Source organism: Euleptes europaea, chromosome 2, assembly GCF_029931775.1.
Source record: "Euleptes europaea isolate rEulEur1 chromosome 2, rEulEur1.hap1, whole genome shotgun sequence".
Classification (NCBI taxonomy): domain Eukaryota; kingdom Metazoa; phylum Chordata; class Lepidosauria; order Squamata; family Sphaerodactylidae; genus Euleptes; species Euleptes europaea.
In genome coordinates this window covers 26,740,656-26,767,779 of record NC_079313.1, presented here as the reverse complement: position 1 = coordinate 26,767,779, position 27,124 = coordinate 26,740,656, and the positions used below count along the sequence as shown (strand labels likewise).

The 27,124-nt window shown below is 45.7% G+C and overlaps 1 protein-coding gene across 1 annotated transcript in view; it reads right to left on the bottom strand.

Moving 5' to 3' along the window:
- LAMC1 (laminin subunit gamma 1) overlaps positions 1 to 26,672 on the bottom strand; it is a 168,506-nt gene extending 141,834 nt beyond the window's left edge. The window contains exon 1 of the mRNA XM_056845439.1: positions 26,264 to 26,672. Coding sequence (XP_056701417.1) covers positions 26,264 to 26,657 — 394 coding nt within the window. The 5' untranslated portion in view covers positions 26,658 to 26,672. The remainder of the gene's footprint in view (positions 1 to 26,263) is intronic.
- Between the last annotated feature and the right edge of the window lie 452 nt (positions 26,673 to 27,124).

Here is a 27,124-nt window from a genome sequence, read left to right as displayed (position 1 = left end):
GCACCCCAACCCGATAGGCACATGTCTGTGAACGTCTGAATTGGGGTAGGGTGGATGAACTGAAGGCCTCTGAATAGATTACTCGGCTGAGTCTACCAATTGAGGATGTTGCGCACTGAGGTAAAAAGAACTCGTGTCTTGCTGGCTTTCAGTAGGATGTCCTTCTGATATGGTCTGAGGAACCACTGCAAACGCCTTGCGTGGAACCGGGCCCACTGGACTGCTAGAATGCATGAGATCATTAGACCCTGTAGTTTGGCTAGGGTCATAAGGTGGGTCAATGCAGCGCATAGTGTTGACTTGGTTAAAGATATAATCTTGACCACCTTGTCTTCCAGGAGGAAGAGGGTGTTTGAAACCGTATATATGTGGACCCTTAGATGTAGGAGGCATTGAGAAGGTGTTAGGTGACTCTTCTCACGGTTTGCCAGGAACCCGTGGTCTGCTAACATGTTTAAGACGAACTCCATGTGAGCTAGACAGCTGTCGCTGGACTGCACAAAGATCATGATATCGTCGAAGTAAGGGTGGAGTCTAACTCCCTTCTCGTGCGCCAGGGCCACCAGTGTCACCAGGACCTTCACGAATACCCAAGGTGCAGAAGATAAACCGAAGGACATCGCCCAGAACTGGTAATGATGGTGCTGGTAAAGGAAGCGGAGAACTCTGCGATGGAGAGGATGCACTGGAATTTGAAGGTAAGCCTCCATCAGATCTATTAGCATTAGAAAGTCCCCTGGTCTCAGTGCCTCTGTGATGGATCACAGTTTCCATCCTGAAATGTTTTTGGAGGACATGCCTGTTCAGATATCTCAGGTCGAGGATGGCGCATCAGTCCCCGTTCCTTTTTGGCATGGTAAAGAAAATGGAATAAATTCCTGATAAGTGTTCCGCTGGATTCACTGGTTTGATGGCCCGAACATCTAGGTCAGGGGTGTCGAACTCATTTGTTAGGAGGGCTGGGTATGACATAAATGTCACTTGGTCGGGCTGGGCCATGTGTGTAAATAAATAAACAACTAATTAAATAAATAAATAGAGGGAGGGAGGGAGGGAGGGAGGGAGGGGAGAAAACAAGAGAAGAGGAAGAGGAGGGAGAGGATGGAAGAAGGAAGGAAGGAAAGGAGACAGAGGGACACGAAAAAAGGGAGAAAAGAGAGAAGGAGTGATAAAGAGAGAAAGAGGGAGTGAAAGTGAGAAGAGAGAAAGAAAAAGAGAATGAAAGAGAGGAAAAGGGGCGGCTTACCGGCTGGTGCATGGGGCCACGGAAAGCGGCCTGCGCACCCTGCCGAAGGACATGGGTGGTTTCGTGGGGCCGCGGAGAGCGGCCTGCGCGCCCCGCCGAGGGACAGGGGTGGCTTTGTGGGGCAGCGGAGAGCAGCCTGCGCGCTCCACTGAAGAACAGGGGCAGCTTCCCAGTTGGGCCTCCGTGCCTCGCCGAAGGACATGGGAAGCTTCGTGGGGCCACAGAGATCAGCCTGCGTGCCCTGCCGACGGACAGGGGTGGCTTTGTGGGGCCGTGGAGAGCGGCCTGCGCACCCCGCTGCGGGACAGGAGCGGCTTCCCGGCTGGTACACGGGTGGCTTTGTGGTGCCGTGGAGAGCGGCCTATGCGCCCCACTGAGGGACAGGGGTGTCTTCTCAGCTGGTGTGTGGGGCTGCACAGAGCGGCCTGTGCGCCCCGCCAAGGGACAGGAATGGCTTCCTGGTTGGGCCTGCGGAGGGTCAGGAGTGGCTTCCTGGTTGGGCCTGTGCGCCCCGCCGAAGGACATGGGCGGCTTCCCGGGTGGTACAGGGGCAGCTTCGTGGGGCCGAAGAGCGGCCTGCACGCCCCGCAGAGGGACAGGGGAGGCTTCCCACCTGGTGTGTGGGGCTGAGCAGAGCGGCCTGCGCGCCCCACCGAGGGACAGAGGCGGCTTCCTGGCTGGAGCGCGGGGCCACAGGGAGCGGCCTGCGCACCCTGCTGAGGGAGAGGGGCGACTTCCCAGCTAGTGTGCGGGACTGCAGCAGCTCCGGGAAGCTCACAAAAGTTTAGGGAAGGGGGGAAGGCTCCGTGGGCCAAAGAATAGCCTTTCGGGGGCCGCATGTTTGACACCCCTGGTCTAGGTGGTGTTGAATGGGTGCGCCCGTTCTCAGCTGCTTTTCCTTGTGAGAAGAGGTTGGAGAAATGACCATCCGGTCCAGAGGGGTCTTGGAGAACTCTATGAGGTAGCCCTGAGATATGATTTGTAGTACCCAGTGGTCTGGTTGGGAGGTTTTTCACTGGGCCAGATAATAATTGAGCCTGCCCCACACAGGTGGAGGAATGGCGTCACTGTTTTGACTGATGTGGGTTCTTGCCACCCTTGTCAGCCTGGAAGTGGGTAAAGCGGGACAATCTGGAGAAGCGCTCTCCCCTACGAAAGGAACCACGGTTGGAGCCCCAATGGTTCCTCCTTTGATCCTGTCTATATCGGGTAGAGTGTGAAAGGACCGAAAGGGCGTGTTTGTTGAGAATCCTTTCTGCTCCCTACACAGGTTTTTAGGTAAGGACTTCTTTTTGTCCTTGGTCTCGACAAGAATGTCTTCCAGCTTATCCCGAAAGAGTTTTCTACCTTGGTAGGGGAACCCCATCAGGACTGATTTTGATCTATGGTCTGCTGGTCATGGGCGTAGCCATAAGGCCCTCCTGGCGGTGCAGCCTGTGGCCATGGCTCCAGCCGCAAAAGACATTTATCTAGTGTAGATTCTGCCAAAAATGTCACTGCTTTTAATATCCTGGAGGCCCCTTCTAATGCTTTCTTATTGTCCTCCAGGATTGAGTCAGCTTTCTTGTCCACACCATGGCAGCTCTGGAGATAAGGGCTGAGGTAATGGATGTGCTGACTGCCCAGGCAGCTGCATCATGGGACTTCTTGCAGGCCAAGTCTGCTTTTCTATCTACAGGGTCCTTAATCATGCTAGCACCTTCCTCTGTAACCAAATCAAAATAATGGAGTGTAGTTACCAGATTTTCCACAAGGGGGACCTGCAACATTTCTGCAGTGTTGGTAGCCAGATTATAGAATTTCTTAGTAGTTATTGGCAATCGGCAATTGGCCATAGGCTTAGTTTATCTGGCTCTAATTAATGCCAGGAAGTAGTCTGGTACAGGAATGACTCTGGAAGGGACATCATGCATATGGAAGAACTCCTTAGAGCCTTTTAACTTCTCTTTAGGTTGAGAATCAGAGTCCTCAGACAAATCAAGGGCAGCCATTGCCTTAGTTAGGAGGAACTGAGAGTCCTCTGTATTAAAAAGCCTGGTCTGTTTGACTTCAGGCACCACATCTTCCCTATCAGACGAAAAGTCGCTCTCTTCCCTGTCATCATCCAATGATGCTGTGGGGGAGCTTGCCACTACTAATACCGAGCGGGTGACTGGGGCAGTTGAGTGTGACCCCGCGGCAGTAACAAGCTGACTAGGAGCAGCCAGCATGATCAGTATTTTGCTGCCTTTTTCGCCACAAGTCGAGCCGACTCTTTTTCTTTTGCAGCTCCCCGTGTCCGCTAGCATGTTCGTCCTCTTAGAACCACCTGAGTGGTTGCCCAAGGGTTGTTTATTCTTCCCCTCAGAACCACCTGAGTGGCTGCCAGGGGGTGGATCTGGGAACGCTGGCCACCAGTAAGCCTGAATCTAAATCCCCTGGGGCAATATAGTTGTAGAAGCGACTGTCCACCATTTTGTTTTGGCAAGAAAAAAGGGGACTGCTAGGCTAGAGAAAGCAAACGATTAAGAAACAAGTTTTTTTAAGAATTAGAAACTGAATAGAGATCAGACAGAAAAAATAGTTAACAGCAAAATGGAATAAAGAGAAAGGCAAAGAAATCGGACTTTCCTGAGTCTAGTAGCAGAGAGCTGCTAACAGGGCTCCTCTCCCGTAGTGAGGCAGGAAAAGAACTGAGGAGAAGCGGGGTCGATTCCCCCAGGAGACAGGAAGTTCAAGTTTTGTTCCTGCCTCCCAAAGCAAGGGAAGGGAAATCAGCCAATCGGAAGATGCCCTCCTAGCCCAGAGCGAGAAAGCCACTGACATTTCCCGTACTGCTGGCTACATAACCAAGCACAGCTTAAATGCTGTTAGTACACCTTGCTAATGGCAGAAGAAACCACATTCTAAATTTGTACCCTTCCAATCAGTCCTTTCCACACCCTACATGAAAAACACACAATGACCTAACCCTGTTCACCTTTTGTATGATTTGATACAGTCACTTTTCACCAATCAGAACCATCTTCTTGAAGCAGAAGAATTACTTGCTTAGGGTTAAAGTAAACAAGAGTCTCAGCACAAGGACGGACAGGTTTATATTCTAGCATTAACATTCATGGACTAGAGCCAACCTCATCACATGCATGCATCTGGCAAAGCGAGCTCTAGTCCATGAAAGCTCATACTAGAATAAAAACATCTTGAGGTGACACCGGGGGGAGCGGGGAAGAGAGACGGAAGGTGCCAGCCACAAGACTAATTCCTGGATTTAGAGGTGCTTCATACATCATGGAATCCCACATGTACATCATTAAGCAAGATATATATAATCAGTTTTGCTGTATATACGTGTAGTGAAACAGAAACTTTCTGGAGTGACAAACACTCAGTGTCTATGTAATTTCTTGCACAAAAGTACTTTATAAAGGTAAAGGTAAAGGTCCCCTGTGCAAGCACCGGGTCATTCTTGACCCATGGGGTGACGTCACATCCCGACATTTTCTAGGCAGACTTTGTTTATGGGGTGGTTTGCCAGTGCCTTCCCCAGTCATCTTTCCTTTACCCCCAGCAAGCTGGGTAGTCATTTTACCGACCTCAAAAGGATGGAAGGCTGAGTCAACCTTGAGCCGGCTACCTGAAACCAACTTCCGTTAGGATCGAACTCAGGTCGTGAGCAGAGCTTTGGACTGCAAAACTGCAGCTTACCACTCTGCACCATGGGGCTTTAAGGGCAGATAATTTAATATCGGCAGAAGCAGGCTTGGGGATGGCATTTAAGTTCATTAATGTATGGGATTACGTTCCATTCAAAACAGCAACAATGGAATTTCTAAAACCCATTCTAATCTAAGAATCCAGACACAAGGAAAAATCATGATCTACCATCCTTGGAATACCTATCCCAAACAGGTCATTAATTAGAAACACACACAGAGACATCTACCATAAGAATGGAACAAATAACTTGATAACATCATGGGATGTAAACAATGGTGTTGCCTAAACATTATCAATTCTTTACGTTTTCGTAACGGGCCAGGAATAGAAAGATTTCCAGACACTCAAACTTCCTGGTCATTACTCTGGGCTGTAGTGTAACTAGGGTGGAGCAACTGGAGCACCTATAACAAGCACAACCTGAACAAGAACAGATAAATAGACAAAGATCATGTAACACACTGACAGTCATTAAAATCACATTAATGGTGTGTTCTCTTTCCTGAATAAACAAAGAGGGTTTTCAGTATGGCAGACAAAAACAAATACACCCTCCTACTCCGTGGCGAAGTGGCAATGTGGCAGCTTTTTGCTGGTTCCATGCCCATAGCTTAACACAGTTGAAACACATCTGGCCACTGACTACTGGAGGAAAAATTCAGAGACCTGGATGGCAGCAGCTGGTGGTTCTTTTACACAACTGCTTCCAAGCAAGAACAGTACAATTGAGCAGTGATCTTGGAATATCAGTAATCTGGACCCTTAAAAAGGCCCAAATAGACTTAACTGGAGCTGGTTGGGGGATGGAGGGAGGAGGAGAACAGCACAGAACTGGGACCCTATGAAGGGTGTAGGAAAATGATGGCACCAAGGACACTGGGAGAGGGGAGAGACAGATGGTTAAGTGTGAAAGCATCCTAACACAGCCATGCTTTTCTAAAACAAACCATTCCATGTCAATGCCCTTGTGAAAATGATTTGAAATCTATACCAGAGAACCAGCAACAGCTTGCAAAATAGCTCTGCAAAGCTTGTAAACAGGATTCAAAGCTAATAGAAACCAGATTACCAAAAACAGATATTCCTGCAGCTGCAGCACAGCTGGTCCAAAAAGATTTCAGATTAGAGCTGGGTGCTATGTGTTAGAACAAGAAAGCCAGTCTTTCCTTCATGGAAACCCATGTTTTAATTTCTCTAAATACCATAATGCAAACAGCCCCAGCCTCCTTGCTCCCGGTCTGCTTTGAACTGACCTGTCAATGAACCACAGCACATGAATTCAACAACCACAGTTTTTGCTAAAGTGGAAGGGGTTGACTGAATTCAAAAGGACTATACCAGTTTAAATTGACGAATTGGCCCCTTCAGTGTTACACTATTATGCTGGGGGAAAGAATCTTCCCCTCCTTTTTAAAACAGTTGTGTACTAGCAAAGGGAGAACCAAATAAGCAAATAGGTCTCTAAGGGAATGTGGTATTCAACAAACTCAGTGAGTTATTTCCTGAAATTTTGTAACCTTTTGAAATACTACAGATGTTAGCTGCTTAAAGAATGACTGGAACATCAACTTTGAAGAACATAATTATTTAATTGGAGATTCAAAGGCTACCACATGTGCGCAATAACCATCTCATGGTCCTCTTCTTACACTGCAAACAGCAAAATAAATTTATTCCCATTGATAGGAGGAAAAATAGCATAACTTGCTCTGTGTATATAGTGCTTCTGTCCAAGCTGTGTGTACTCTACATCACAATAAGAATTCTGCAAGCAGACAGCTGAAATTATACACCGAGAAAAGCAGAATCATGCTACTTACATAACTTCTGCAAATCTGCATTATTTTGCATAGTTTATTCTAGCTCTGCTAGCCACATAAAGGGGCAATGAATCATTCAAGACAGCCACTGGAAACCCAGCTGTGTATTTGCAGCTATAAGGGCTGCAAATCTGCTGTTAAAAAAAAATAACAAAAAATAACAGTGGAATCCTACGAAGCGTTATAGCCTTCTAAGTCCACTGAAGTTATCGGGCTTAGAAGAGTGTAACTCTGTTTAGGATGGCACTACAAGATTCTCTGGAAGTGAAATTCTGCACATTAGACCACCTTTGATTATTTTTCCATGCTTGCCCAGAATCCCAAGTATGCTCCCATACACCCTTTAAGATAGCACTAACAAGTCTAGCTGTAGATAAACTAGCATGGTTTTACAATCCTCAGCAAGAATATTCCTTGCAGAAGTGAAGACAACCCACCAACTACAACTGGGTCAAAAGGCATCAGCTTGGTTATTATCAGGAGGCAGCCAGGCTGTCAAAGGTAGGACATTTTGGAGGACTTTCATTCATAGGGTCGCCATGAGTCGGAAGCGACTTGACGGCACTTAACACACACACACACACAGCCAGTGGGAACATCTCCCATGGATTTTAAAAATACAGTGACTGCCAGCTTCCTTTAGAGTTTAATTTAAAGTGCTATTAAATTCTGTCATGGCCAATCAGAATTATAACTACTCTAACGGGATCACCCACAGCAGCTTCTTAGCAAGCATTCCAGATTGCTCACTCACAGCTCTAGAATGCTTCTGTCAAGTATTTGGAAAATAGTGCATTAAGGTTTTCTAGAACTAGGAACGGTATATTTCCACTACTAGATAAAATAGAAGAAGCTTAGAATGAAGAGTTCCGGTATTTACTGCATTTTTATCCTACCCTCACTCCTAGGAGGACAGATAACTCGGTCTGGAAAGTAAGGGAGGCATCAGACGAGCCTTGAGGAAGAGAGCTGTCCAAAGATGAGGAACCAACACTGTAAAAGCCCTGTTTCTAGTCACTGCTTGCTTCATCTCTACAGGGATGGGGGGCAAGGAGAGATCAGGGCTTAGGTAGCAGATCTTAACTAGTAAGCTGGATAGTACACGAGGTACCCCTGCCCCAAGCTGTTCAGAGCCTTAAAGCACCAGCACTTTAATTTGTGCCCACGTACAGCCAGTGCAGATTTGCCAGCACACATGAGGGTGACATGATCTCAGGACCCAGTCCCTGGCAGTAGCCTAGCTGCTGTGATTTGAATCAGTCAACATTTTCACACAGTTTTCAAAGGCAGCCCCACATAAAAAAGCATTACAGTAACCGTACGCAGATGAGATCAGAAAATGGATCACCACAGCACAATCATGCTTTTCGGGGAACGACTGGAGCTGGCAGACCAGCTGAACATGACTCAAAGGTGACATGTGCCATGGAGAAGACCTAGGCCTCTAACTGCAGGTGAGGGTCCTATAGCATCTTTAATGTACACAAACCTATGCCTTCAGGGTGATCTCTTTCAGCATAGTGTAGTGGTTAAAAGTGGTGGTTTGAAGCGGTAGACTCTGATCTGGAGAACCAGGTTTCATTCCCCACTCCTCCACATGAGTGGCGGAGGCTGATCAGGTGAACTGGATTTGTTTCCCCACTCCTACACACGAAGCCAGCTGGGTGACCTTGGGCCAGTCACTCTCTCTCAGCCTCACCTACTTCACAGGGTGTCTGTTGTGGGGAGGGGAAGGGAAGGTGATTGTAAGCCAGCTTGAGTCTACCTTAAATGGTAGAGAAAGTTAGCATATAAAAACCAACTCTTCTTCATCATCCCCTTCCAGGACAGGCTGACTCTTCAGGTCTCAAGCAACTTTATCACTGACTTCCTTTACTACTGCATTCCATTAGGGTGGAACCTAATCCTATCCTCCCCCTCCACTGAGCAAAGTTTGAAGCCTTCCTCCAGCTTAAAGAGCCTTCTTCAAATAGAATAGCCAACTAAGTTGAAGAAAGGCTCCTTAGAGGAAGGCTGGGTCTGCACCATTGTTCTGTTCCCTTCAGTGAGTACATGCCAGCCTAAATCTAGCGCTTCTTCCAAAAGAATTTGGAAACTCCTTGGTATTTGCATGTTACTGGAAACAACCAATGCTATTTTTCAAATGAGAATGATTCTTGAAGATATGGGAATTGTTTGCAATAAGTAAATAGCAATTCAGATTTCTAACAATATTTTAGATGGCAAATATTTGATACAATTGGCTGCATTTTTAAAAAACCCTTAAGCAGTTAGAAATGAATGGATAAGAAAGGAATAACTATAACTGCGTATAGTCTCTTCCTTCATTTGTTTTTAATTTGTGAACAAGGCATGTTGTTTGCTCGGTATACTGGTTCGGATTATCTACTGTTGCATTTTTTATTTAAAAATTAAAAAGAGTTTGGAAATTCTTGTCTGCAGCAAAACCACGTACAGGGGTAAGGGTTGCTGGGCACTTGGGAAACAGCTGGACATTGGGAAACCGCTGGACAAAGGCACAGTTACCGCATGTCTGGTCCACCCACATAGGAAACTGAACCTGGCCCCATCTCATCTCTGCATTTAATCAAAGTAAGTGTTCTTGAAATAAATATCTGTGCAATGCTTTCGAGTGGCAGATGCATTATATTGTGGTACAGCTTACAACATCCATGAAATGTGTTATCCCCATGTTATTCAGGGTAAAAGTAGTTTGCTTAAGGTCACCTAGAAATTTCATGGCAGAGATGAGATTTGAACTGTGGGTTTTCAGATTCATAGTTCATTCACTCAGCCACTGTAGAACACCAGTTTTACATTAATATAACAAGGGTACAGAAATTTGGTTTGCTGAAAACCAGTTCAAGATAGTTAAAAGTGGTCATTCCTCCTGTTGTTGAATTTAAAACACAAGCAGACAAGGGATTTTGCTCCATCCCCCAACAGATGCCATTTGTAATGCCATCAAGCTAATAAGCCACCATTTTTCATTTGAAACCCACCCCCCACTGATAATGTGTAAGTAGGGTTAGTTACATACTTGATCTGACTTGAAACATCAGCACCCATGTCTACTTTCACTGTTTAAAAAGTATTTTTTGCTCATCAGCACAGCTGAGTTTCTGACATGTTTAAAATCCACTTAAAATCTTCCAAAAAACACCGTTCTATTTAGCCAAGCCTCTACAAAATACATTCACACACTAAACATATCCCAATATGTCATCCCAGAAGAGAGCAAGGAAGGAGGCCAAGCAAGTGAGGGGAAAAAAATACTGGTGGGGATGTGAGAAAGTAGCTGTGCGTATGTACAGATGTGTGTATAACCAGCCTGCTTAACAAGCAGAGGAGCAGTGATTCATGTAATGTCATTTAATCAGTTAATTCATGCCTGCAGAGAATACTAGGGGGAAGGCATTGAACAAAAGTATTCCAGAGTCCTGGGCCCCATGAGTGGCCAAGCAACATCAGATGTTAAGATATCCGCACTGGGGAAATTTCTCATTCCGTGGCTTAGCATGCAGCAGTTTAAACCAGACATTAAAAGAAACCTAGTGAAAAGAACAAATGGAATCACAGTCTCTCTACTGTGATTGAGGCTGCAGGCAGCCACCTCACCAAGAGCTCTGGTTTGCAGCCTCATAAAAGGACCACTATATTAAAATTATGCTTCAATGTGGAAAGCCCTTTCTCCAGAACCCGGGCAGAGTTCACACAGAAGTGAACAGACCACCATTCAGATTTGCACAACATCTATCCATAAGCAGACATTGTCATATTCTACCATTTCTGCAAGAATAGAAAAAGCAGGAAAGAAGATACTGAATAAGAACAGAATTATCCCTTAAAGGTGGAGACACAGGCTTGCGTGAGCGCCTGCAATGCCTGGAGAATCTGAGAAACCAGAGAAGTGCCTGCATAAGATGACTAGTAACCAGGATTCATTAGACCATCAACACAAAATAGGAAGAAGAATGCAATCCCACACACATCCTTAATCCCTTAAATGTGGTGCCATTCTGTCTTCAAATATTATGATAAAACACAATTAAAGATAGCTTAGCTATGTTTTTGTGTGATATCTGAACTGGCAAAAATAAACATGGTTTGCAACTGACCAGCAAACAAAATTAGAAACCATGGCGTGAAGTTGGCCTGAAAGCTGTAGTTTGTGCTAACTAAAGTTTGGTATGACTTTAATTGAGAAACCATAGTTATGTCTCTGGAGGCTCTGCAAGATAGAAACACAAGTACCAAGCAGCTGAAAAATGACAGCAAACAAATTTCCAAATTGCAGGGTTATACCCTACACTGCAAGCAAAGTTCTCCTTGTGGAACAGTACTTCCTTCATTCAAACTCCCTCCACCAAACAATCATGTCCTACAGGCTCAGGACCCCTCACCTGGTAGAACATCACTGGGCACTGTGGAGTGAGAGAGCAATTGGTTAAAATTATGCCCCTACTCCACCAATACAAGTGAACTCATGCCAGACTGTGGGATTTAACCACATTTTCCACATTTGGAAGTGCCAATCATTGCTTAGGTTCTCAACTACAGTTCAGGCAAACTATAGCACCGTGTGCGAACTGAGCCTTTTGGCCTGCATCAGACCGAAGTGTCACCTTTGGTATTCCGACTCCGACTGCCACCCCTCTCAAATCCTCTTTTGCAATGTCAATGGGTTAAACCAGGCAATCTGTAAACCTTTTAGGGTTTTTTGAAAGTGTCAATAAGCTCGTGGACAGGAATGAGTTTGTGGACATTGTGTATTTGACAAAGCACCCCCCTGAAAGACTGCTAAGCAAACTTCATAGTCATGGGATAAGAGGACAAGTCCTCTTATGGATTGAGAGCTGGCTGAAAAATAGGAAGCAGAGAGTAGGAATCAATGGTCAGTTCTCCCAAAGGAGGGATGTGAACAGTGGGGTCCCTCAGGGATCTGTGTTGGGACTGGTGCTTTTCAACCTGTTCATCAATGACCTGGAGATGGGGTTGAACAGCGCGGTTGCCAAGTTTACAGATGAGACCAAATTATTTAGGGTGGTTAAAACAAAATCGGACTGTGAAGAGATCCAAAAGGATCTCTATGAACTGGAAGAATGGGCATTAAAATGGCAAATAAGATTAAATGTGAGCAAGTGTAAAGTGATGCATATGGGGGCAAAAAATCCCAACTTCACATATACACTGATGGGATCTGTGCTAGCAGCAACAGATCCCCTACCACCCCATCTTGGGGTGATAGTGGATGGCTCGATGAAGATGTGTCAACCCAGTGTACGGCTGCTGTGAAAAAGGCAGATTCCATGCTGACCATAATTAGACGAGGAATAGAGAATAAAACTGCTGCTATCATACTGCCCTTGTACAAATCTATGGTGAGACCACACTTGGAATACTGTGTACAGTTCTGGTCACCATACCTAAAAATAGATATTGCAGAGCTTGAGAAGGTGCAGAAAAGAGCAACCAAAATGATCAGGGGGCTACAGCATCTGCCCTATGAGGAGCGGTTAAAACTCTTAGGGCTGTTTAGCTTGGAAAGAAGGCAAAGGGGAGACATGATAGACGTTTATAAAATTAGGCATGATATGGAGAGAGTGGACAGGGAGAAGCTTTTCTCCCTCTCTCATAATACTAGAACGCGGGGTCATCTGCTGAAGCTGGAGGGTGAGAGATTCAAAACAGATGCAAAGAAGTATTTCTTCACACAACACATAGTTCAATTGTGGAACTCCCTGCGCCAGGATGTGGTGATGGCTGCCAACCTGGAAGGCTTTAAAAGGAGAGTGGACATGTCCATGGAGGAGACGGGTATTCATGGCTACTAGTCAAAATGAATATTAGTCATGATGCAAACCTATTCTCTCCAGGATCAGATGAGTATGCCTATTATATTAGGTGCTTTGGAACACAGGAAGGACAATGCTGCTGCAGTTGTTTGTGGGCTTCCTAGAGGCACCTGGCTGGCCACTGTGTGAACAGACTGCTGGACTTGATGGACCTTGTTCTGATCCAGCATGGCCTTTCTTATGTTCAATAAATAAATACTATAAGCTACACACAACTGGTAGGAAGCGGCAGCTCCAACGAGAAATCCTTCCATGGCAAGTCTGCCCAAGACCACAAATAGCAGCTATTTTGTACAGCAAAATGCCACACAGGCTCCAACCCCTTCCATCCCTTAAAATAAATGCTCAGCCATGTATAGTATTCCCTAGTGTCTCTCACAGCGCCACCACTACTCCAAGAAAGCGATTCAAGGAGAAAGGAACTGCAGAAAAATCTGAGAGTTTGAAGAGTGTAAGGCTGAGATAAAGAGCTTTACAGCAACTTTATATAGCTGTGCTGAACAACTGCTGGGCAATTTTTTTTAAAGGCTCCCTCAACTACTCAAGCTGAAACCTGCAAAATGTAAATCAAGCCTTTGTGAGACTAACTAAAATAGAGTCCCCCTCAGGGCTCCACAAATACCACAGTGAAGTCACTGTTCATTCAATCAAGGTCTGGGAATAACTTGATGAAGTCTCCAAAGGATTTCCTGACAAATTTCACAGAGTCACAGTTCTCAACTGAGAGAGATTTCTTCCAGATTGTTTAATCTTCACATCTTGGGTGCCTAAAACAAAATCTCTATTAAAAGAATGGTTACAGGCAAAGCCTATTAAAGCACAGAAGTTGATGTCATGGTTAAATGGCTCACTTTACTGTACCCAAATGAGGGTTGTTCCTTATGTGCCTTTTCTACAAAGGAAGAATACCATATAAAGTAGGTATTTTGTATTCAATAAAAAATACACATGAACACATGAGGCTGCCTTATACGGAACCAAACCATTGGTCCAACAGGGCCAGTATTGTCTGCTCAGGACAACGCAGTGATTCTCCGAAGTCTTTTACATCACCTACTACCTTATCCTTTTTAACTGAAGATGCTGGTGACTGAACATGGAATCTCGCACATGCAAAGAAAGTGTTCTGCTGCCTAGCCACAAAGATATGTTAATAAACCCCAAGGTTGTGAAGATTCAGTAGAAGACAATTTGCATTTGGGGACAGAACTAGCATTTGGAATGCCAAGCTTCTCACCTACAATTAGCCTGTTAGTTAGGTCTAGTTCTTGCCTTTAGTCAAGAACTCTAGTCATGGCCATTCTTCTACTTTACCCTTAAACTGCCTTACCCCCTACACTATTACTGCAAAATGTGACCAACTGCCTCGAGAGACTACAGCAAGAGAACCGCACAAGCTTATGAGAAACAAAAGATGCAAACCATGTGCTGATGTACAAAAGTGTACTGCAATGCACAAAGAGATTATTTTATGATAAGTGGTTTGGTTGTGGTCGGAAGTTGATCTGTTCAGAACTAACAGGAGGCCACAATGGCCTAGAGAAGCAAGGGCAGAAGAAATGACAGCCCAAAGCAAGAAAGAGATGAGGGAATGAGTAGGCCAAAGGAAACAAAGAAAATCCAGGAAATAAGCGCAAAGTGAGAGCATGGTCCAGAAGATTGACAGGAAGTGAAAAAGGTTAAAGGGAGAGGAGAAGGAGGACTAAAACAGGTACAATACGAGTACGGGTGAAGAGAATCAAAGTTTAATTTAATTGAAAATTAACTTTAAATTTAAATTAAAGTTAACTGTAAAAGAGAGGCACATTTTTGGCTGCAGGCCTACAGTTTATTTTCAGGCCAGAAAACGACTTCCCGTGGACTGAAGAAAAGCCACACACAGAGTAGAAAAGAGGTCAGTTTAAAAAACTCATAGCCCACAGTTGACAGCCATTTTCAGTACCATACCATTACCTTACAGTCCACTCATTTATTTAAAGAAAAAGATTCACACCCTGCTGAAGCTCTTATATTTCAAGCTTCCTACAGAAGTGATTTACAGCCAAGTTAACCCCTCACGACAGAGGCAGTTTATAACTTAAAATTGACAGCTCCTCAGTTCTAACAGCACAAGCAAGAACTAACATCTCCCAGCACCTGTGACCTTTAAGAGGAAGTCTTTTATTGTAATAAACATTAATAAAATAACAATAAATAAACAATAAAATAACACATATTAAATACTGAAAGGCACTTCCAATTAGTATTTCTTATACAACACAGTGATTCCTTAGGCTGCTTAGCTTTGAAAGTCAACATTATGGTAACAGAATCCGTTATAATGTTACTTTAAATTAGGAAAAAAATCATTGAAACAAGTTGGCATGTTCACATGAAAAGTATTGGGGGGGGGGAATCTGACAACACGAAATACTACTACTTCATGTTTATATAGCATTTAGGGTTGCCAACTCTACCTTGGGAAATTCCTGAAGGTTTGGGTGCAGGGCTTGGGGGAATCTGGGTGGATATGAGGGATCTCAGCAGGGATGTGATGCCATAGAGTCTGCCCCACAACACTGCTAGCTCCTCCGGGGGAATTGATCCCTGTCATCTGGAGATCAGTTGTAATTCCAGGAGGCCTCCAGGCCCAGCATGGAAAATGGCAACTCTAACAGCATTCAAGATACATTCTCTTTAAAATCCTAACGGCAAACCACTGGTGTAATATAATAGAGAAGAGAAAACCTGTGCTGCTAATTCATAAGAACAAAAAATAATCAGCACATAGGCTAGAAGTAAATCTACTATTAGCCTACATGCTGATTATTTTTTTGTTCTGGTAATATAATAGAGGTCAATACTATCCTCCAATGGCGGGAGGGGAGAAAGAGACTTCCATAAAGTCACTTAACAATGGGTTAGATTTGTAGAACTTCCTGATCCACAGTTCAGTCTTTTCTCCAGTACACTACTCCAACCTTGGCACACCCAAATTTACTGTACCACTCCAAAAAATAATTCAACATCACAGCTGTAAACATTACTGCCAGTTAAATGGATTTATATCTTTTTCAGTAGCCACTGTATGTTCTATCCTCCTTTTAAGGCTACAGTTCTGAAACCATAAAATGGGCCTCCTTATGGCACATGCTGTAGCTTAGGGCAGGGTCAAGCATTTTTCCAAAAACGTTCAAGTTACGCTCAACTTCTGTCAGATGGAATAGCTACACAGATTAATCGCAGACTTTACAACCACCTTCACCATCTAGTCACATGTAGTGTGAAAGAACTACCTCCTGGGGAACTTCACAGAAGTAGGTTCTTTTGGCCACAAAGGATTAACAGAGCTATGTTTACAAGATGAGTAGCAAAGGAAGGATTGAGCCACTAATCTGCGGACTTAATTCACAAGGCTGTATAAACCCTCCTTGCTACTAACTTCTTGTACCTAGCTCACCTGTGTTCCTATTCATCTTAACTACAGTGATTGGGTCTGCTATGAAATAACAAATCTATTCTATTTTCACCAAGTTCATTAGGACTTTTCAAGACCCTAAAGCAAACCATACTTCCTCCAACTTGCCTGTATGGGCTTCTTACTAGGGTCAAGTTTAATTTTTGGTTCAAGTTCCCATTTATGCTGTACTGAGCAGTATGAAAAAAAATTGGGGTAAAATGTATTAATTAAAAACAAAAACCATGTAAAAGAGGTTTCAGTCAAAACCCTTAACCCAACTACACAAACTACCATCCATTTTTAAAAAATAATTTTCAGTATAGCGAATGCTCATATAGCGCTGTCAATATGCAAAAGTATGGATAAATTTAGATAATCTAGCCAAAAGGCATACAAAAAGAAAAATAAATAATAACCTCTTTGAATTCATGGGAAAATAAAATGAGACTTCTCCAAATCACCCTTGCACAACATACTTTACTAGTATTTCCTCAAAGTGCAGGATGGACACAAGAGACTGGGGCAGGGGAAGAAATCAAGATGAGGACCAGGGAGGGACCATGGCTTAGTGGTTAAGGATCTACCTTGCAAGCAGAATGTCTCTTATTTAATCTTGGCTACTCCAGTCAAAACCATCAAGAAGTACCTGATGTGGAAAACTTCTCAGACCCTGGAGAGCTGCCACTGCCAGTCAGAGCAGACAACAATGACCTCAGTAGGCCAATGGTTTATTGTGCACCAGTTATGCCATTTATGAATGTTGCACAAAGTAGAAGACATATCTGGCAGATGATACAGCTTTCCCAACAATTTATTTATTTTTACATTGCAGGGAAGTTTTATAAATAAGTATAACCCTTCTGTGAGAGATGACCCAGTGGGAAAGACGTTTGATTTTTACCTTCAGCAGAAATAAGACTGCCACACATTTCTTTCAATTGGTCGATGGAGACACAAGCATCTCTGTTTCTATAATGTCTTTTCTATCACCATTTGAGGCAATCACATATGCTTTAATCATGGCTTTTTGCATGTTCAACTGGGTTCTTGTCCCCTCGGTACCCAATAACCCTGGTGAATCACCCTACACTGCTCTCAAAACAAAGAAGGTCCTAACAGCCTTGTGAATTATTTGCTTAATGAACGATGGGTTGCAAATTCCAAGCTGAAATATGTTTAGATAAAAAAAAGTTCAGAAGTAAACACTGTAAACTTTCTTCAGTTTTAATTGGGCAAATAAAGCCGTTTCCAGGCAACAAGGAGCCCATACAGAAGAGATCTGCCTCCACTAGTCATATTCTACAAAACTACTGATTTCTAAAGTTTTCAGACGGCAGACAAATTGAGAAAGAGATAATAAAATCCTCCTTCCACCCTTCACAAAAACACAGCTCCATAGAATTGGAGGGAGCACACACAAAAACTCTCATCCAATTTTTAAAAGACAGTTTTAAACACACACATTCTGAGCAGTTTACATTTCACAGCTAAAATAAACCCACAACCAAACAACCACGGCATCGAACCTGTGTCTCCTATAATAAACCGCCTGTCCAACGGAGTACAGTATAAAAAGAAACATGTTACCTAATGGCTTGAGAGACCGTTTCCATGCCTCAACGGTGAAAGGTTAGTTTTGCAAATAAAACAATTAAATAATAAAGACGTGTCCACTGTGACATTCAAGCTGTCTAAAAATATTGTCTTTACATCAGCGCAAGTAGTTACGACAGCAAAAACAACAATGTGTATTCGGCACAAGACTTTGGAGGGGGAAGGTGTTTTAACACCAGCAGACACTAAGCACTTTCTTGAGGAGGGACTTCCATAAAATGGGAACCACCACAGAGAAGGGCTCTGCTCTGCACCCTCTCCAATCTAACCACAGTAACAAAGACATCCCCTAATTACCTTGGTAAGAAGATACATATGGGGCATCTTGCATGGACTGAAATGCCGTTATATTAAACCAAACCTCAAAACTGGAGACACAGCTTTCATAACAATTCTCATCAGATTGGTAGGGAATTGTAAATTCAGTCATTTCCCAGGAAAGATCCTAATAGTTTCACCACTTCTAGACAAAACGGCTGCTTTTGTTAGAATAGCATCATTTGTTAGCATAATCTCTCCTCAGCAGGATCCTACTGTCTGCTGATTCAGCCCAAACACCCTGAAAGCAAGTAAAACTAGAAAGAATCATGGCCCAGTCACAAAGGCCATTAACATCAAACAGCACATAAATGCACAGCATGTGAATACACATAAAGAGCCACCCTCTGATACAGTCAAATAACCAGGAGAATCCCCAAAAAAAAATTTTATGCTTTAGTCACAGACCGTAACAATGTTCACATTAAAACCATACAAAATATATAACCCACAACACCCAGAATTACATGAATACATTTTTTAAAATGTTACAGACAGTTGTGTATATACATATTGTTGCTGATTTAAATGTTATAGTTCCCCTAAAATATTCTGTCTGTGGCAACTTCGGAGCCTAATTTCCAATAAATTTCTTCCTTAACTTAGATGCTGTGTGTGTGTATGTGTAAAGTGCCGTCAAGTTGCAGCAGACTTATGGCAACCCCTTTTGGGGGGGGTTTCATGGCAAGAGACTAACAGAGGTGGTTTGCCAGTGCCTTCCTTTGCACAGCAACTCTGGTCTTCCTTGGTGGTCTCCCATCCAAAGACTAACCAGGGCTGACCCTGCTTAGCTTCTGAGATCTGACGAGATCAGGCTAGCCTGGGCCATCCAGGTCAGGGCAACTTAGTGCTAACATGATAAAAAAAAAAAAAAAAAGCCACACTAAGCGTGATCTTAGAGTTAACGTCTGCCATTAAAAATCTAACTCTTCCCTCAACTGTATCTAATACATCTGGGATATGCTGGGTTAATTTAAAACAAATGGAGTCGTAAAATGGGCAACTAAACAAAATATGTGGGAGATCCTCTATCGAACCTGTGGAACAGGGAAATAACCTTAGATTATGGGGATTTTTTTTTATATCTACCATGGGTGCAAACTGAAGGCATCGTTTGAAATTGTGCCGTAGTAAATGCTCTCCTTAACCTTGGGTCCAAAAGTTTCACTAAATACCGTAATTCGAGAAGAACTTATTTGATTTGAATAACGGATACCATGGGGAGAACTTGGACTTTTGTATTAGGCACATATCATTATCAGTTTCTTTGTCAGCAATCTATTTCCTGAGAATCCAAAAATACCTAAAGGGAACAACTGGACCGTGACACAGAAATAAAAAATGAATAAGGCAAATCAACGTTTTAAACACACCTTTGTTTCTCTGAACACAAAAAAATCACCTCAGGTGGTTAATACACCCACCCATTCACACAAAAATGTCCTTGAGCACTTATATCAATGAGATATACAACTGACCATTTAAAAGGAAAAGAGGATAAAAGCGAGGAGTCCTCCCTACCCTCAGCCTTAAGCATTATCTATGACTGGTTCTTGTAGGTTATCCGGGCTGTGTAACCGTGGTCTTGGAATTTTCTTTCCTGACGTTTCGCCAGCAACTGTGGCTGGCGAAATGTCAGGAAAGAAAATTCCAAGACCACGGTTACACAGCCCGGATAACCTACAAGAACCAATGAACTCTGACCGTGAAAGCCTTCGACAATATTATCTATGACTGTTTCAAAGATTTAACTTATGTTACATAAATTGATAGGCTACTCTGATTTTTCTCATTAACTAAATACATACAGTAATATTACTCCATTATTCCACCCCTCCTTTGGTCCCCAAGGGCTTTCTCCAAACCATGGATAAGCCACTTACTACTGAAACAAAAGATGTTTTAGTGATGCCGATCACCTGGAAGAAGTTTCATGTTATCTCAATGCCACTTCAAAATAAGAAGAGAGACCAACAGGTAAACCAAAATTTCACAGAGCAGCAAGCTAGTACAGTTTAATCCAGTTCAAATATGCCGAACTGAAAACCATTTCAGAGGGTAGCCCTGTTGGTGCGCAGTAGCTAGATTCGAGGCCAGTAGCATCTTAAAGACCAACAAAAAATTTAAGGTATAAGCTTTTGACAGTAAGAGCTCCCTCTGTATCTGACAAAGGGGGTTCCAACTCTCAAAAAACGTACACCCCCAAAATCTTGTTGATCTCTAAGGTGCTACTGGGCTTGAATCTCACTGAACTGAAACAGTGATCAAGAAGTGGAACATTATTTTAATACACTCCTTGCAATGAAGAGGCATGACTACTTTTAAAAGGAGCAGTTCCTATACAAGCAAAGCTAATCAGGATATAGAATTGTTCAGGTCTGAATTCTGTAAGGAAATACACAGTAGAGAACGAGGAAATACCAATCAGATAAAATCAGTCAAATTAAAAAGAGGCACCACCTGACTGCGTCTGCCCCACCTTTCTCACTGAAAAGGGTACCACCACAGTTACCTACAGGGATGTATCACCAACAATTTTGGCCCTATCCTGCTTTACTAGGCAGACTTTGTTTATGGGGTGGTTTGCCAGTGCCTTCCCCAGTCATCTTCCCTTTACCCCCAGCAATCTGGGTACTCATTTTACCAACCCCGGAAGGATGGAAGGCTGAGTCAACTTTGAGCTGGCTACCTGAAACCAACTTCCGTCGGGATCGAACTCAGGTCGTGAGCAGAACTTGGACTGCAGTACACTCACTGCCTTTTACACCTACCACATCGCAGGCGCACAAATATTCGACCATTTGCAACTAGGAAGAGTCAAGAGCATTGCCCCAAATGACGAAGTCATTAAAGCAACCAGCTCACTTTTGAGGGGGGGAGAAATTTGCCCTGACTTCAAAATCCCTCCTCTGCCACACACGCTGTTCAAAGAAAGCCAAAGAAAGAACAAATCCAGCAAGGAATAACCTGTTAAGATACTGCACAAATCAGCCTTCACAATTTATTACCTCTAAGGGCCAGCCCATTTTTTTTAGCTTTGTGTGTGACGGCACTAACTGTGCAACCGCTTTTGTAACCTTTTAAAATTATGTTTGACCACCACAAAGCAACAATTTAACTCTCAGACAGAAACACTCCTTTGAAGTGGTTATTCCCAGTCCCCGGATAGACAAAGGAAACATGGAACTGTGTTCTGTGCACGTTCTCCATAACTTCACTCCTCCTAAAGTTTTCAGTCTTGTGATTATTATTTCCTACCTTTGTTATCCACTGACCTGTTAAACCCGGCCATTTCTGTCCACTAAAGTTCCCCCTCCCCAGGTTAAATATTACAGCCCCAGCAAGAAGATGGTCATTGTTAGGAAATAAGCACACAAAGGGAGACAACCATGGTCTCTCAAAGTGTACAGGAGGAGCGTTTGGGATTGTACCGAGGAATTAGGAAGGAGAATTCCATTCCGCTTTTATAAGACGGCAGCAAGAAGAGGAAACAGAGTCCTTGTATGGGAAAAGGAAGAACGCATGTACAGGAAAGGGGTGGCGTAGAGGAGACAATTCCTTTGCGGATCACATCCAGAGAACAGATTTCATGATCCAAGAATAAAAACACAAGAGGCCAGATATGCAACTACTTACTAAATATGGAATTATGGAAGGGAGGGAAGATAGAAAACCCTTTTGTATGGTCAAAGAAAAGGAACTCCACAGGGCCTTTACTAGGCACAAGGTTCCAGTCAGTTGCACAATACATGCAGGTGGTGAAAGAAACCAGGCCTGCAGGTATAGCTTTAGCTAGATGCAGATAAGCAGGCAGGTGATGCTAACTCTGAAGCTCTCTCCTTCCCCAATGCAAAGCAGTTGTGGCAGGAGCACAGATTTCAGAAACAGACAAGTATTAAAATCGTTTTAAGTTCCACTCCTCAACCCTCTAATATAGTTCAAGAAGGCAGTACTGTGTAACGAGGCCGACCAACTTCAAAGCAAAAATTTAAAGAGTTGGGCTGGAAGCATTGCTAAAGCAGCACCCACTCACCACCCTTTGAAAGCAGCTCTCCTCACACTAAGCCCTTTGCACTTGTGTGGGGGGAGAAACAATCACTCTTTCCCACCCCATTTTGGTATGTTGCTTCTGGAACATTTGTGAAACGATAATTTTTGCTACTCTGCATATGTAACCGTACAGCACGTACAAGCACCCATGTTGTTCTACTGTGGAACTAAAACCAAACAACTGCTCAAAATAAACAGACAGACACAGTCTAATGTATTGTGGGGGGAAAGAACAGAGTGACTGCAGTGGCCGCCATCATGCCACCGACGTTGCAAAGGTAAGATTACCAAATGGCCCTTATCAAACCACAGCACCAAGAAGAATCAGTGCATATCAATGGGTATCACACGACTCACTAGAAGGCCTTGCCCTGACCTGAATGTTCCAGGCTAGCCTGATCTCATCAGACTTTGGAAGATAAGCCAGGTCGGCCCTGGTTAGTACTTGGACGAAAGACCACCAAGAAAGTACAGGGTCACTATGCAGAGGAAGGCAGTGGCAAAGACTTGAACGAATCTTGGCTTGAAACTTCTGTGGGGTCACCACAAGTCGGCTGCGGCTTGACAACACTTTGCACTATTCCAGTCGACAAAAATGGGACAAAGCAGAACCAAACGTTGTGATAATCACTGCAGAGCAAGAACTGGTGTTTGCTCCAAGCCTTAAAGGTAGGGCAGAGGGTCTAAACCCAGAGCATTCTCCTTATATAAGCAAGGGAGGGCTGCTGATATTGAGCAATAATCGGTTATCATTTCCTATGGCTAGAGATGACTAAGGCTGCCATTTACACCAGTAATCTCTCTTCCACTGGACAAAGCAAGTTCTAACATGTCCAAATGCCTCTCTTAACTAGGGGAGCGGCTGCTGAGTCAGTGCATCTGGGATGCTTCAGCCAGAGCCTGGTTCTCACGTCCATTTTATGCAGTTGACAAGGACGAATGCCACACCTGCACCAACAGTACTGGGCAGCACTCTTTTCTGTCTCTGTGGAACAAAGAGGGTATCATTACAGAAAAAAAATTCACAGTTACTGTGTGGACACATCACCAACACGACCAGGTTAGAGAGACAGACTTATCCCCATAGAAGAAGATTCCCAAAGTGGTTTACAAGCACAGAGCACACCAACAGAACCAGAATATTAAAAAAAGCATAAATGCATGTAAAAATTATCAACACGCCTTAGGATACCATCAAACCACACTTAAATCTCAGGAACCCAGAATGGATCAATAAAACCAATGCAACCACAAAGCCAAGGACAGAAACAAACCAAAGTAGAATGCAACAAGCATAAGTTAGACAATAAAACAAGACCTCTCTTGGTGAAACAGGTAAAACTTCTCCTGGCTCAAGAAACTTAATAGATCTGGTGCAAGGTGGATAGATTAGCAGAGGGCTATTCCACATTTGGGGTGCCATGACTAAAAAAACCCCTGTCAATGACATTAGAGGATCCTCATTCCATAAAGCAGCAATGTCTGAAAGTCAGTTCTTCCGGCTGTCAGAAGTAGGAGGGAACTCTCCCTCTCCCTCCACTACTATGAAGCTGCAAGGAACATGCCCAAGTCTTAAATATGGCCTGAGAGCTTTGCAGACCCACAGTAGTACATCTCTGGAGTACATACAGAGTGTCTTTTCTCTCAGCACGCCTATACATCTGGGACTGCTGGATAAGTTACTGCCCCAAGATGTGATGATAGCAGTATCTTTAAAGAGCTTTCAGAAAGGGATTAGAAACATTCATGGAGAAGAAGTCTGCCAGCAAGTGCTGGCCAATGAGGCTAAATCCTGTTTAGGGGTTGCAGAGCTCAAGTGCATGATGCACGCTGGTGTTGTAGTTACTACTTATTGTAATGCCACCAATCTGTATGGCGCTTCACAGACAATAGAAGAAGAGTTGGCTTTCATAGGCCGACTTTCTCTACCACTTAAGGAAGAATCGCGCTGGCTTACAATCACCTTCCCTGCCCCTCCCCACAACAGACACCCTGTGAGGTAGGTGGGGCTGAGAGAGCTCTAAGAGAGCTCTGACTAGCCCAATGTCACCCAGCTGGCTTCATGTGTAGGAGTGGGGAAACCAACCTGGTTCACCAGATTAGAGTCCACCGCTCCTAACCACCACTCTTAACCACTACCCCACAGCAGAAAAACCTCTTTCCTGAGGCACTTAAAATGTATTTCTCGACAATGGGAGCAACCCCAAAGAGAGCAACACAAACTGAAACAAACCATGGAAAACCAAGTGTGATGTAGAGATTAAGACCGGTAATAATTCCAGAGCGGCAATTGTGCTCGTCTGCTGACTAAAACTAAATGGGAGTCTAGTGGCTGCACCTTAAGACTAACCGAGATTTTATCCCAGCACAACTTTCATGGACTAGAGAGCACTTTGTGAGAAGTGTGACTAGAACCAGGAAGCCCAGGGTTCAAGCCACCCACTCCACCACAAAGGTTGCCAGGTGACCTTGGGCAATCCCCCTCACTCATCCTAACCCTCCTCAGGGGGTTGCTGTGAGGCAAAAGTGGAGGAGGGAAGAACCCTGAGCTCCTTGCTGGAAGGGCATGACAGAAAGGGAACAGACATATAGGAACTGGGCTGGGCTGGAGAATCTGTGACCCAGCAAGGCTGGTCTCCTGCTTGGAGTCAGGCCTCTGGTTTCAAGACCTCTGTCATTCCTGAGAAGCTGCTGCTACAGAAATAAACAGGAGCCTGGCAGCTTCTCAAACAGTAACAAGGTTTTGTTTAGACTAGAAGCTACCTCTTCACATACTATGAGTGGATCCTCGCTATGCAAATATTTAGGCTGTCGCTCTGTTACAGCAGCAACAAACAGGAGCATCATTCTCTGGGGGCCTAGTCTACCTCTCAGGGTCGTCGCCAGGAGAAAAACGAAGAAGAGGTCCAGGAGACAACACCCTGAGCTCCTTGAGAGAAGCAGGGTATACCAACGCACTGGAATAAAAAGGCACCGTGAGAAAACGAAGTAATTCTCCCTTTTTGTCTGCCCAGCATCTACTGTGGCGGGCTTCTTCAGAGGCATGAATGGATCCTCCACAGGGCAAGATCTCCCCCCTCCCCGACCTTGAACACTGCCTTATACTGAATCAGACCCTCAGTCCATCGAAGTCAGCACTGTCTACTCAGACCGGCAGCAGCTCTCCAGGGTCTAAGGCAGGGGCCTTTCCCATCACCTACTTGCCCCGTCCCTTGACCTGGATATGCCGGGTCTCAGGCAGGGGCCTTTCCCGCCACCTACTTGCCCCGTCCCTTGACCTGGATATGCCGGGGCTCCGGCCTCAGGCAGGGGCCTTTCCCGCCATCTACTTGCCCTGTCCCTTGACCTGGAGATGCCGGGTCTCGGGTCTCAGGCAGGGGCCTTTCCCGCCACCTTCTTGCCCCGTCCCTTGACCTGGAGATGCCGGGTCTCGGGTCTCAGGCAGGGGCCTTTCCCGCCACCTTCTTGCCCCGTCCCTTGACCTGGAGATGCCGGGTCTCAGGCAGGGGCCTTTCCCGCCACCTTCTTGCCCCGTCCCTTGACCTGGAGATGCTGGGTCTCGGGTCTCAGGCAGGGGCCTTTCCTGCCACCTTCTTGCCCCGTCCCTTGACCTGGAGATGCCGGGTCTCGGGTCTCAGGCAGGGGCCTTTCCCGCCACCTTCTTGCCCCGTCCCTTGACCTGGAGATGCCGGGTCTCAGGCAGGGGCCTTTCCCGCCACCTTCTTGCCCCGTCCCTTGACCTGGAGATGCTGGGTCTCGGGTCTCAGGCAGGGGCCTTTCCTGCCACCTTCTTGCCCCGTCCCTTGACCTGGAGATGCCGGGTCTCGGGTCTCAGGCAGGGGCCTTTCCCGCCACCTTCTTGCCCCGTCCCTTGACCTGGAGATGCCGGGTCTCAGGCAGGGGCCTTTCCCGCCACCTTCTTGCCCCGTCCCTTGACCTGGAGATGCTGGGTCTCGGGTCTCAGGCAGGGGCCTTTCCTGCCACCTTCTTGCCCCGTCCCTTGACCTGGAGATGCCGGGTCTCGGGTCTCAGGCAGGGGCCTTTCCTGCCACCTTCTTGCCCCGCCCCTTGACCTGGAGATGCCGGGTCTCGGGTCTCAGGCAGGGGCCTTTCTCGTCACCTTCTTGCCCCGTCCCTTGGCCTGGAGATGCCGGGGCTCGAACCTGGGCCCTTCCGCATGCCAAGCAGAGGCTCCCCCCCCCTGAGCCCCCGCCCCACTCACCCAGGTGCAAGGTGAGGTTGATGGTGCTGGGGTACTGGACGCCGGCCAGCATGGTCCTGCTCTGCCACCAGGTGGTGTCGGCCTGGTTGTTGTAGTCGGTGAGGGCGGCGGCGTCGTGGCGCAGGGCCGGCCGGGCGGCGTCGCACAGGTGGCACGACTTGGTGACCCCGGTGACGCCCGTCTGCACGCAGTACTCCTCGGCCGGGCTGCCGCACGTGTCGGTGGCCACCACGCTGGCGTTGAAGGCGGCGTTGACGAACTCGGGCATGCAGCGCTGGGGCGGCCGGCCCGACGCTCCCGACGCCTCCCCGCCGCACTCGTCCATGGCGCCGCCGCACGGGCCGGCCAACAGCAGCAGCAGCAGCAGCAGCCCGAGGCGCAGCCGGCCGCTCATCCTCCTCCTCCTGTCTCGCTCCGCTTCCCTTTCCTGCCTAGGCAGGGCTGGCCGCCACCTCGGAGCCCCGGCCTCTCAAGGGAAGGGGAAAGGGGGGGGGAGAAACCAGCCTGCCGCCGCCGCTCCCGCCTCTCCCTTTCGAAGCGGACGGCTCAGGCCCCGCCGGCGGCGAGAGGAGGCACGGGAGAGTCACCGACGGCGAGCGTGCACGCGCGCGCGCGCACCAATTCTCGCTCGCTCTGCAAAAAAGGGTGGGGGCCCCGCGTTGCACGCTGGGATGCTCAGCCCTCCGGGTGGGGGGGAGGAAAAGGTGGGGAGGGGGGAGGAACCGGGGATTGAGTGACTCGGCTGGGGACCTTCGGCTACGGACCCTCCTCCTCCTCCTTGGAATGCTTTGAATGGGAGAAGAATTCCCGCACGGGGACGTCATTGGGGGTTGGGGTGGGGTGGATGGGAAGGAGGGAGGG